Source organism: Macrotis lagotis, chromosome 1 (assembly GCF_037893015.1).
Source record: "Macrotis lagotis isolate mMagLag1 chromosome 1, bilby.v1.9.chrom.fasta, whole genome shotgun sequence".
NCBI lineage: Eukaryota > Metazoa > Chordata > Mammalia > Peramelemorphia > Peramelidae > Macrotis > Macrotis lagotis.
The window spans coordinates 35,123,485-35,136,062 of NC_133658.1; the positions used below are offsets into that span (position 1 = coordinate 35,123,485).

Here is a 12,578-nt window from a genome sequence, read left to right on the forward strand (position 1 = left end):
CTTTGAGTTCTTCTCAAAACAGCCTATTCATATCCTTTATCTATTAATCAATTGGGAAGTAGCTTTTATTTTTATAAATTTGGCTCAGTTTCTTGTACATTTGAGATTTTAGTCATTTATCAGAGAACCTGTCAGTTTTTTGTTTTCTTTAATGTTGGCTGTGCTAGTTTTGTTTTTGTAAAACCTTTTAAATTTCATGTAAGCAAAATTATTCCTTTTTATTTCCCATGATCCTCTCTGTTTCTTGTTCAGTCATGAACTCTTTCCTTACCCATAGAGCTAATAGGTACACTTTCCCTTGCTTCTCCAGTTTACTTAGGATATCACCATTTATGTTTAAATCATGTACCCATTTTGACCTTGCCTCAGTATTTGGTGTGTGAGATGTTAACCTATGCCTAGTTCTGTCAAGTTCTGCCAGTTTTCCCAGAAATTTTTGTCAAATGTTGGTTCAGTTATTATTCATGTTGAGAATTGCTTTTTTGGTAGGCTCCTCTTTCCACAGGGCCTGTTTTGTCTTTACTGGACAGGTGGGCGTAGATCTACAGAGGACCTGCTTTCTTTCTCATTATCTTCTTTACCAGGCTAGGGGAATATGATGGTAAAAGAGGAAAAAGAGGAGAAAAATGAATGATAGTGTTGATCTGTTTTTCTCAAACTCTGGAAATATTCCTGATCAAGTCAATATCTGAAAATTTGCCCCAGAATTAGTACTCCCTAAAAGTTAGTCTTGTCTCTCTCTCGGGTCTTTGATATGCTTCTAAGACTTTTTAGTCTCTGGATACTTCTTCCATTGCTAAAATTATCAAGAACTTCCCAAAGAGCATTTGTTGGTAGGTTATATCTCAATATTTCCCATAGTAAAAATGAACATGTCTTAGTGCTTTTATGAAAATAGTTTTGGCTTCACAGACTTCCCTGAAATGGCACCTGGGAGGAGTCCCCTAGTCCACAATTTGAGAACCGCTGATGTAGGAAGCTCACAGCATTTTACAAGCTTGAGCATCTTCTGTTTTCTGGATGGGAAAAGTATAGACTAAATAATGTGGCTACAAACTGAGCCTCTGATCTGAAAATGGAACATCTCCATTTCAATTTTTCCCTCATTTCAGTCATGCCCCGAGCTGAACTCAGAACTATCCTTCAAGAGCTTGTGTGCACTCTGCCTAATTCTCAGGAATACCTTTTCAAATTTTATTTTAAATTGTCCCGAATTTCCAGTGCTAGATTACCTTTTTTGTTTCATAGTTCTGACTTAATGTAACAAAGGAACTTTTCTGCTTTTCAGGAATCTGGATTGTCTATAGACCCAAGTCAGAAGGAACCATTTGTGGAATTAAATCGAATATTGGAAGCATTAAAAGTCCGAGTTCTGAGACCTGCCTTGGAGTGAGTTACTAAGCTTGATTTCTTTTAAAAATCCTGAAAAGGGGCGGGAGGAGGTAGGAAGGGAAAAAAACATATTTATGGCGACTGCTGTGACATTGTGATTAGGGTTTTATAAAAATATTGTCTCACTTATGGAAGCAGACAGATAAACAGAGGTGAAATCAGTGACTGTAAGTGTCTGAGTCAGGATTTGAACCCAGGTCTTCTGAGTCCAGGCCCAGGGACTCAGTTCTCTATATATTTTAGAAATGAGTCCTTTGTCAGAAACACTAGTTGTAAAAATTGTTTCTCAATTTACTACATTTCTTTTGATCTTGGTTACAGTGGTTTTGTTTGTGCAAAAGCTTTTTAATTTAATGTAATCAAAATTATCCAGTTTGTTTTCAATGATGTTCTCCCATCTCTTCCTTGGTCATAAACTCCTCCCCTTTCCATAGATCTGACAGGTAATCTATTCCTTGTTCTCCTAGTTTGCTTATAATACTGTTTTTTATGTCTAAATTCTGTATCCATTTTGATCTTATCTTGGTATAGGGTGTGAGGTGTTGATCTAATCCAAATTTTTGCCATACTAACTTCCAGTTTTCCTAGCAGTTTTTATCAAAGAGAGAGAGTTTTTAACCCAGAAGCTGGGCTCCTTGGGTTTATCAAACAGCAGATTACTATAATCATTTCCTGCTATTGTACCTAGTCTATTCCACTGGACCTCCACTCTATTTCTTTTTTTTTTTTTAAAGGTTTTTGCCAGGCAATGGGGTTAAGTGGCTTGCCCAAGGCTAGGTAATTATTGTCTGAGGCCGCATTTGAACTCAGGTCCTCCTGACTCCAGGGCCAGTGCTCTATCCACTGCACCACCTAGCTGCCCCCACCACTCTATTTCTTAGTCAACATCAGATAGTTTTGATGATTGGTGCCTTATAATATAATTTTAGATCTGGTAAGGCTAAACCCTTCTTTTGCACTTTTTTTTCATTAAATCCCTTAATATTCTTGACTTTTTTGTTTTCCTTATAAATTTAATTCCAGTCTTTTCTAGCTCACTAAAGTAATTTTTTGGAAGTTTGATTGCTAAGTCTATAAATAAGTAGTTCAATTTAGGTAGAATTTTCATTTTTATTACTCAGTGACTCTCAGAGGATTCTCAGCAGGAGATTTTGCGTTCCAGGTCCCTCCTCTGTGTGACCCTGGGCCCTCGCTGAGATTCTTGAGAGCAGAGAAAGTCCCAGAACTTTCTTATGGGGAGGACCCAGCTGGCTGGAAGCCTTGGATGCTAAGCTCCTGAAGGGCAGGGATGGTCCTCAGATCTGAGCCCAGGTGTTGATTGATTCAGATGCGTGGGCATTTCCTGAGGCAACTTTTGAAGACACAGATCGAGTGGAACTGTTCTAACTTGAACATTAGACAATGTGTGGTGATAATAATACAGAGTTTTCATGAGAAGAAAGGCTTTCTTGTTTCCTCCCTTGGATGCTTCCTTCTCTCCCTCTTCTGTGTGGCTTCCTTGGCCCCTACTTCATCTCCTCAGAAAAGCAATATAAAACAACACAAGGCTGTAGGTCACAGGGGCATCTACCCTGTTAACTCCTCTGGACCTCATGGCCCAACAAAGACCCCTCCAGGGCCACATACAGAGTTCTGTACCCATTCATGAGTACAGTGCAAAGCAGACTCCTAGGGGAACAGCCACAAAAGCCTACTGGCCTGGACCCCTGGGTTGCAGATTAGATACCCCTGCTCCAGGAGAACCCTGTTTAGTCTGTCACGGGAGGCTTGTGGAATCTCTGGGCTCACCTCAGGACTGGGTCACAGGCTTCCCAACTGAGGTGGTAGTGTGGAGACTGGATCCCCATTACATGTTCTTCCTCCTTGTGCCCTTTGAATCTGAGGGTCCCAGGCTTTTGTAAATAAAGAAGGTCCAGGTTGTTGGTGGCAGATGTGGGATGATGTGATTGGGGACCCTGCCAACCCTCTAGTCAGGGTTAGCTGAAAAGCTCAGTTTGATCCAAGGCCTTTAGTAAGTGCTGGCAGAGCCTTAAATCCCAAGCCCAGCCCAGCCTTCTCTTGGAGGGTGCATTCCCAGTGCTTGGAATAAATTTCATTTTATTCTTGAAATTCCCATTTTCCTGTACTGGGCCCTGAGGCACCTGTCTGTGCTTCCCTCCTCCCATCTCCCCAGGCAGCTCCCCCCTTTAGTACTACTTTTCTGGCTGCCCCCTCTCTCTTTCTCTCCCTCTCCCCATTTATTTATTCTCCTGACTCTGGCAGAAAGTTCCGGCTGCTGTCCCATGGCTGGAATCCCTCCTCTGATTCTCCTTCCTTGCGCCCATCTGGGGGACCTCAGCTCACCTGGACAGACACAACAACTAGAAATAAGGTTCCTGACCCAGTGTGGTTCTCAGAGAAGGGAGGCTGGGGCTTATGATGTGGTATTCCTGTCTCCAGGTGAGGGTTGGGGTGTGACTGACCTTGTACTCCCAGCTATGGGGGGTAAGGGGAGTGAAAATATCCTCATTGTTTTAAGACCAGTTCTAAGTCATAGGCAGCTTTTAATCTCTGCTGGCGTCCTCATGGAGGGCTTGGCTGTCTCTCACCCTAGCAACAGTTGCAGAGCCAGAGTTCCCTAAAAAACTTAATAACTGTGGAGGAATAGTATTTCCCAAATAGTGACAAATGTATGAACTTTTGGAACTCACATGCTGGGAATGAATCCATAGCACTTAGTCTTTATAGCATCATCATTCTCATCATCATATCCTCTGACATTACCAGCACCTTGGTACAGACTTGGACTATTTAAGACTTTTTTTGGGGGGGGGGGGGATATCTTTTTCAACATTCATTTTTAAAAGTTATTTTTTATTTTTCCAGTTATCTGTAAAGATAATTTTCAGCATTCATTTTTGTTCAGTTTTTCCTCCCTCCCCCTTAACTCCCCTCCCCCAGAATAGCTAGTAATCTGATAGAGGTTATATATCAACATTCATTTTTGTAAAATTTTCTCCCTGTCTCTCCCTTCCAAGACAGCATGCAGTCTTATAGATTATACATACACAATCATGTTAAACAAATTTCCATGTTAGTCATATTGTGAAAGAAGAGTCAGGAATTAAAAGGAAAACCTAAAAAAAAAGCAAAAACAAAAAACAAATTTTAAAACATGTAAATTGTAAACTTCAATCTGCGTTCAGACTCTCCAAGACTCTCTGGATGTGGATGGCATTTTCCATCCCACATCATTTAGAATTGTCTTTGACTATCGTCCTGCTGAGGATAACTCATAGTTAATGGATCGCTGGTCAGTGTTGCTATGTATGATGCGTGAACCCTGCTTCCACTCATTCAGTTGACATCATCCATATGAGTCTTTCCAGGTTTTTCTGAAATCCGGTAGACCTGGACTATGCAGACCCCTCCAGGCTTCCCCATATCCATGTCTAACCATGTCTACTCTGCTGCCTTTGGTCACCTCTGGTCACCTCCACCCCATCTCCCTACCTCCTTGCTGTGCCTCAGCCCCTCTCCTCCTTGACTGGAAATTCTCACTGGTGTATCCCAAGAAGCCTGGCCCCCTCCCTCCTAATGCCAGTCCTTCCCTGTTTATTTCCCTTTTTTGCTCCTTGCTATTTTAAATCATAAGTTTACTTAGAATGTGGATCTTAATTAATTATTTAGAGTGTGGATCTTAATTTTTCTCGACTTAATCTCTGATTTGGTCAGGGGAAAGTAAAGGTGAAAATGGTAATGATACTCCAAAAAAATGACCAGGAAGGAGTGTCAGTGGCACATTTGAAACCTGCCTAGCAGAGAGAAGGGGATGGGTCAGAGGGGCTGCCGGCCAGGAGGGCGGCTTGTGTTACCAACTTCACTTTGATGTGTCCTTTTCAGAAAGCTTCATGTGGTTGGTAGCTTTATGGTTTCATATAGTCTTCTTTTCTGATGAAAGTTCCTAATAAATATTTTTAAAACTTGGAAAAAGTTATCCTGGTCTCATTTAATAAAATTTCTAAGTGACAAGAGGCAAAAAAAGAATTCCTGCTAACTTTTGTTTTTGTCTGGTTAGACTCCATAACTGGGTCCAGATGAGGCTCCCTCTGGGTGATGAGACCCTCAGAGCTAGTGCCCCTTCTCTGGTAATCTTCGGAAGCTACCCAGGGGCTCTTTGGAGGTAAAATGACCATGACCATCCATCTTGTTAGTCTGGAGAATAGTATTGGGCATGGCGGGAGCCAGACGAATGCATTTGTCTGTGACCTTCACTGCACTTCTGCCTCTAGCTCCTGGGCCTTCCCTCTGGAGGCCAAGCCCTTCACATATTGCAGTGATCTTGGCATCCCTGCCTCTCCCAGGACCCTTGACACCGCTTTTTGCATCTCTGCTGCCTTCTGCATGCTCCAACTTCTCAAAGTGGGCTGAAAATGTCATACCAGAGAGTGAGGTGAGCAGGGTACATCACCTGTTTCTCCTGGCACCTGGTTCTTTCTAGTCTTAGAAAGATTCCTTGGGACCAGGAGCTGCTGTGGCAGCCTGGCTGTAGTGGCTGAGAACCTGCTCCATCTTCTTTCAATGTCTCCTGAGATAAAGGATTCACTCATTAGCTGGGAAATGCAGTTCTTCAGTTAAGGTCACTTGAGTTTTAAGTTTCTTTTTCTTTTTTTTTTTATTATTTAATTTCCTGAGATCAGTATTATGTAAGGTGACATTACTGCAATTAGAAATCTTTTTATAGCAAATAAGGGGGATTAAAGAATGAGTCACCAAAGCTAACAGGAGTAGAATGAAGGGATGGGACTGACGCTTTAGGGTTATCCTGAATGTGACTGAAAAAATCTTGCCCTCATCACTTCATAAAGATCAAATGACTGGTGTGTTCCAGACTTCAACCGAAGTAGCTGTCTGGAGTGGTTCTAGAGCTCATTATACTGGCAAGATTTTTTTTAAGTTAACATACACATTGATTTTTTTTCCCCCTTCCTTTCCCAATGCTTCCACGCCTTCATCACCACTGAAGGAAAAAGAAAAGAAAAACCAAGTCCTCTGGTTCTGGTTCTCTTGTGGGTTAGCATCTTCCCTGCCTTCCCTGCCTTTTCTCTGGACATCCTAGGACACAGTGCAGTGGGATAGACCACAGATGCCTCTTTTGGGTTGTCTTGACTTGGTCCAATCCATGGATGGTCTGATGGCACCAGAACCTGGGCAGGATCATTCCCTGCTTGTGAAGGCACTGGTGTGAGGTGCCCCAATGCTCTGCTGAGGAGCTGTCATCTTTGTCTTTTGTTCCCAGCTCCAGGCAGCAGAGTGACTTTGGTCCTGGACCAGTTCAAGCCCTTTCTGGTAACTGCCTCGCCAATCTCCACTGGTGGCATGGCGCAGTGTGAGCACGATGGTAGTCGTTTGAGGAAGATGAGCTCCAGCCTCATCTGAAACTTGTAAAAAATGAAAACTCTTAGTACTGAGCCTATCAGACACCTCGCTGCGGGCCTTTTCAGGGGAATTTCCCTGCCGGCATCAGGGCATCTTAGATACCTCATTAAAAAGGAGGTACACTGTGGCTGTTCCCACTTATAGATGAACTCCCTGTCTATGTCTCGACCAGACAGAGGGTTTTATACAGGGCTGAACCACGGGAGGCAGGGGAGGACTACGGTGCTCCTGGGTGGCAGCCCGGGACTGCCACTGCTTGTTTCCTTCCTTCAGGCTGACCTCAGATAGGGTAGAATGCATGATCCTGAAAGGAAGAATCCACTCCTCCCTGCTCTGACCAGCACCCTGGCTCTGTGTGGGATAGCAGGGAGGGCAAGTGCCAGGGGAAAGCCTTGTCGTCTTCCAGCTAGGAGTGCCCTCCCTGCTGCACGCTTCAGGGAGTGTCTTGGGCTAGAAATATGGATATTGGCCTTCTTTGATTTATTTCTACTATTGTAATGAAAGTTTACAGACAAATGTCTATTATTGAGTGACTTGAAGTGTGGGGGGGTCTTTTCCAAAGTAGATTAGGGGATTCTAATCTGATTGGAAATTCCAGTCTATCTACACTCCCCTCAGAGAGGAAAGGCTAAGGGGAGAGTGACCCAGAAAGAACACCATGGGGCTTGGCAGTGCCCCCAGAACATCCACTGATGGGGGGTGATATTTGTTAAGGACAGACCCAGGGCCTTGGTTGCTGAGGGATACGAGACCTCGGTCACTGCACCTTCTGTTTTGCAGCTTAGTGGATCTCTTCATTCATGGAAGTCCTTGGAGACTGTTTCTGAAACTTGGGGTTTCAGGGAGTATTTTTTGGGAAAAACTGTCCCAGGAAGCTCCCAAGAATAGAACCCTAAGGAAGCTAGAGAAGGGTCTTTGTGAGTCCTTACTACAAAAACTGTCCCAAAGGAGAGATAGAAGAGATGGGGAGGCAGAGGGGAACACAGCCAGGGAGATGGGGGACAGAGGAGAGACAGTTGGGGAGAACAGGCAGAGAGAGGGGGGAGAGAGATGGGGGTGGAGAGACAAATAGGGGTACAGAAACAGGAGAGGAGGGGGGACAGGGGAATGTGGGGGCCATGCTTGGAGGGTGAGGGGTAGAGTCAGGTGAAGTTGCCGGGATAGAGCCTGTAGTCTCCTGATGAGTTGAGGATCTTTGAAGATTGTGATGATTAATGCTAAGTGTCTGGGTACCTGGGCTGGTGTTGGAAGGGTCAAGGGCAGAGAGACCCTTGCCTCCTGTGGGTTGTCCTCTGGCTTGAGGCAGCTTTGGGACTTGACCCTGACCCTGCACGGGGCGGGGGGGCAGTGGGGGGTTGTCTTTTTGGGTATTGGGCTGTTGATTACAGTTAAATCTATCTTAAATCAGAAATCTTAGTTAGCTGGAGGAGGGCCTAAGGGAGGAGCTGTATTAAATTATAATTTGGCCTTAAAAGGGAACAGACTCTTTGATCTTTCTGGCCATGGGCCCAACCCTGGGCTAAGTGTAGAAGCAGGTTCTCATCTGATCTTCACAATAGTCCTAGGAGGTGGGTCTGTTGTTGGTCTCATTTTGCAAAGTGAGGTAGAAGTCAAGTGGCTTTCTCTAGGTCACAGCTAGTAAGTGGTGATATGAGGCCGGTCTTTCTGACTCCAGACCCCGGCTCTCTCTCCATGAGTGGCAGCTTGGGTCCCTGTTAGCACTTTAGAGAGGTGGGTGGAGGAGGGAAGGACCCCACCCCTCACCCTCATATTGAGTTCTGATCAGAGGCTGTGGTTTTATGATGATAGGGAGAATCATTTGGTCATCTGGGCCACCGGACCATTCAGCAGATGGAGAAACTGAGGCCCAGGGAGAGGAGAGGCAGAGGGGCAGAGCTGGAGTCAGAAGAGGCATTCCACCATGCCTCTGGCCTCTGTAAGGGACTGAATCATCCCCAAAAAGCTTGCATGAATGAATGGGTTTTGGGAAAAGGTCTAACCCGGTGAGTGTCCTGTCCGCAACATCCCTTGTCCCTTCCCCCTCTCCCCCTGGGCTGGTGAGCCCTGGTCTCTTGGATGTTTGGATTCCTTCCCCTCAGCTTCCTGAGGAGTTGGCCTGAGAGGCTGCCCTGGGACGTTCTTGGCCCTGGTCCAGGTTCCTGGGCTATTTCTGGCTGGGGTTATATTTCTCTCCAGGACTATGTTGATGCCCACATTGTTTGTCATCGTCATTAAGGCTCCCTAAGACTTTGACTATCCTCTACCTCCCTTCTCCCTCCACAGGACTCAGGGTGCTGTTTTAGATTGGGGCAGTTGCTTTGGAATCTTGCTGGGGATCCCCATGTAGGCACTCCTGGGCCTCCTCATCTAGTCTTTAAGACATGAAGAGTCAACTTTAGCCTCTGCCCTCGGAAGAGGAAGTGAACTGGATTTTTGCAAGTTAATCCTGGCCCTCACCCTGTAGATGGAGTTGATTGGGGGGGTGGGGGTGGTGGCAGAATGATCCATTCCCTTCTTACCCCCCCCCTTGTGGCCATGTGGGCAGGGTCCTGGGTCTCTATTTCTTCATTTCCCCTTGTCCCTGCCTTCTCCCTTCCCCTCTGCCAGGCTGCCTTCCTGACCCGCTGCCTGTCCAGATTTGTTCCCCTTTCTTCTCTGCTCAGGGGGCACCGTGGTAGTCTCCTTTCTTAGGTTCTGTCCTGGGCCTCTTTCACATTTGTCTTCAAGATTTGACTAAGTGAGTTACTTCTAAAACTTAACATGGGCTTTTTGACTGGCACCCCCCCACCTTGCCATTTGGGGGTGACCTCCCACCACCTTCCACTAGCTGGAATCACTTCTGGGCCTCAGTAGCTTTTCCTCTCCCCACCTGGAAACTAGGAGTCTCTTCTCCTTACTCTGCTCTCCCCTCAGGAAACAGGTAGACAAAGTTTAAATGCCTCATCCAATGTCGTCATCACCTTGCTAGAGAGTATTGAGGGCAGGATTTGAACTCAGGCTCCCTGACTGTTTCCTCCTGGCCAGCATTTATCTAGTGCTCTATACCAGCCGGGCCTGCCCTCCCAGCCATAGGCCTCTGCTCCTTGGCAAGCCTGGAGCAGAAGAGGAAGAGGGGGTTCTGGGTTCCTGAGATTGTCTGCCCGAGATGCTCTGGAGAAGGAAATGGAGACAGGACGGGCACTTCCTCATTTAATGAGCATTTAGGTGGTGGCTTCCATATACCAGGTCCTGGGCAGTCTGGCTGGGAGATGCCATAGGCTGCCACCTGCGGCCCTTCGGGCGCTGGGCAGACAGGTCTGTGCTGCTGATCCTTCAGGGCATGGCCCAGCAGAAACTGTTGTAGAGAGGGCGGTGGGTGAAGGAGGCCTGGGGTGGGGGTGGGGGCTGAGCATGTGAACTGTGGAGTGGGAGCTGGGGGGGAGGGGACCAGCCTCTGTGCACCGGAGCTGCTGACTCCCCATCCTTCTGTTGCCCCAATCCCTGCCCGGCTCTCCTCACTCCCCCTCCCCTCCCCACATGGGGAAACAGCTTTCCAGGTCTGTGCCTTAAGGACCTCGGGGCTAAGAGGGGAGGAGCCCCTATTTAGGGGAAAGGGAAACAAATAAGGGAAGAGATTATGGATCATGTTCTGAGTGCTGACTTCTCCATTTGATCCTCACCACAAAATTTGGTGACTGGGCTGGATTTGAACCTAGACCTGCCTACCTTCAGGCTCCCCTCCAGACCCCCCATGCTGGCCAATCCCTTCATCCTTACAGATAATGAAGCAGACTTGGAAAGAGTAAATCACCTAGTTCTGGGACACGAATGGTCCTTGAGTCAGCGCAGGAAGGGAGAAATTCATTGGCAAGAGGCCCAGGCTCCCCCAGGATGGGCTTAGGGCTCCCATCTCTCTCAGGTGGTGGCCCTGTTCTGGCCGTCAGGCCTTCATTTGAAGGGAGGGTGACATTCCTCTCTGGACACTCAGATAGTCTTAAACACGTCCTGTCCTTGATTGGCCCATATTCCACATCCTGCTCTGCCTCCCTTCCCTGTCCTGGCACCCCGACTCTCCTTCATGATTCAGTGGCTCAGAGTCTGCCTTCTGCCAGAGCCCCTACCTGTAGAATGCCAGGCCAAGGGAGGCCCGGAGCACAAGTGTCTGTGCTTCTGGAGCCCCCAGGCCTGGCTGGGAAGAGTCCCCCCACACTCGTTTTCAGCCAGCATTCTGACCAGACCCTCAGACACCTCCTCTGCCAGCTATTTCCTCCCTCTTTCTCGGGGAGACCCTGGACTAGGGAGGGCAGGGTAGGGTTCTGCATTGTCCCCCTCCCAGTCTCTGGGACTCCCAGACCACAGCTGCCCTCTCTGTGGTGGGTGGTCCTGGGTGGGTGGCCTCTTCTCCCTTATAGGACTCCTCCATATGTCCTGTGTTGAATCTCACCATCATAATAACACGCACACAAAACAATGGTCATTCGTCATCCGGCCTGAAGCTGGGCTTTGTCATCCCTTCCCCTGGCCCTAGGATGGACCCGTGTGGTATTTGCTCATGGAACCATTTGCTCGAACCTCCTCATTTTACACGGATAGACATAGGGACCTGAAAGCCTTAGGGCCGTGGCTGGAATTGGGGTTCAGCACATTGCTTCTATGGGCCAGGCAGCCAGGATTGGCCGTTAGTTCTTCAAGTCTGTGTCCATGGAGAGCAAGGTGTTTTAGCCTTTAGTTGGCCTAAATCATGTTGGCCTGCTCCTCTCATTGGTGAGGGGCTAACAGGAGCAGGTGGGGCATGCCTGAGACTAGCAGTTCCCTTTCCTGCCCAGCTGCTGCTCAGGGAACCTTCCGGCTTGTCCCGCTTCCTGACACCGCTTCCCTTCTGCCCCAGTGCCGGGTCCGGTCACTGGCGCAGCTCCAGAGGTGCCCACCAGGTGGCAGGGCAAGCCTATCCTTCCTCCTCCAGCCCTGGGCCCTGATAACGCTGCTTCTTCTCTCCCTTTCCTCCAGGTGGGCCGTGTCCAATCGGGAGATGCTCATGGCCCAGAACAGCTCCCTGGAGTTCAAGCTGCACCGGCTGTACTTCATCAGCTTGTTGATGGGTGGCACTGCCAACCAGCGGGAAGCTTTGCAATATGCCAAGAACTTCCAGCCCTTTGCCCTCAACCATCAGAAAGGTAAGTGACTCTGCAGGTTCCAAGGGGGCAGAAATGGACTTCTTTGGAAAACAGTCGATGTAGACTTGCTAAATTACTTTGCTGGGGACCCCCTTTCTTCCCCCTTACCTCCCACCACCCAGCTTTCCTTGGTGCTGGCTCCTCTTTCGGCTGGCTCTCCCACAAAGGGTTGGTATATTTTTGCTGGCGTGGTTCCCTTCTCCGCTGCCATCTCCAGAAGCAGCCCTCTGGACCAGCCCTGCCCCTACCGGACGCTTCTCTAGCAGACGCTTGTGCCCGTGGCTCACCACCCACGGCTTCCTGCCTCTAGCTTTCCTCATTTTTGTGGCTCAGACTCCTGACCACACCGTCACTGCTTCCACCCGGCTCATGGGTCTCTAATCACTTTGACTTCTGACCTCCTAACTCGGCTGAACTGGCCACCTGGATGCCTTGTCTCCGACCTCTTTTGGCACAATTAGGCACCCTTCCTGTCTGGCCACTCCTCCAGCTTCTTTGCTTTGTCTCCGTCCATATCATACCACTAAAGGGGCCTGTGCCCACAGTCTTCTTCATCTTGACTAGCTCACAGTGGTCATCCTCTCATTGGGGTCCACTTGTGATCTTTGCACAGAT

General features: G+C 47.7%; 1 protein-coding gene across 2 annotated transcripts in view; it reads left to right on the top strand.

The window, feature by feature from the left end:
* Positions 1-12,578, top strand: part of RMND5A (required for meiotic nuclear division 5 homolog A) — a 62,548-nt gene that overhangs the window by 35,061 nt on the left and 14,909 nt on the right. For both annotated transcript variants that reach the window (XM_074196999.1, XM_074196988.1), the window contains exons 4-5: positions 1,289-1,389; positions 11,797-11,963. In XM_074196999.1, the coding sequence (XP_074053100.1) occupies positions 1,289-1,389; positions 11,797-11,963 (268 nt within the window). The remainder of the gene's footprint in view (positions 1-1,288; positions 1,390-11,796; positions 11,964-12,578) is intronic.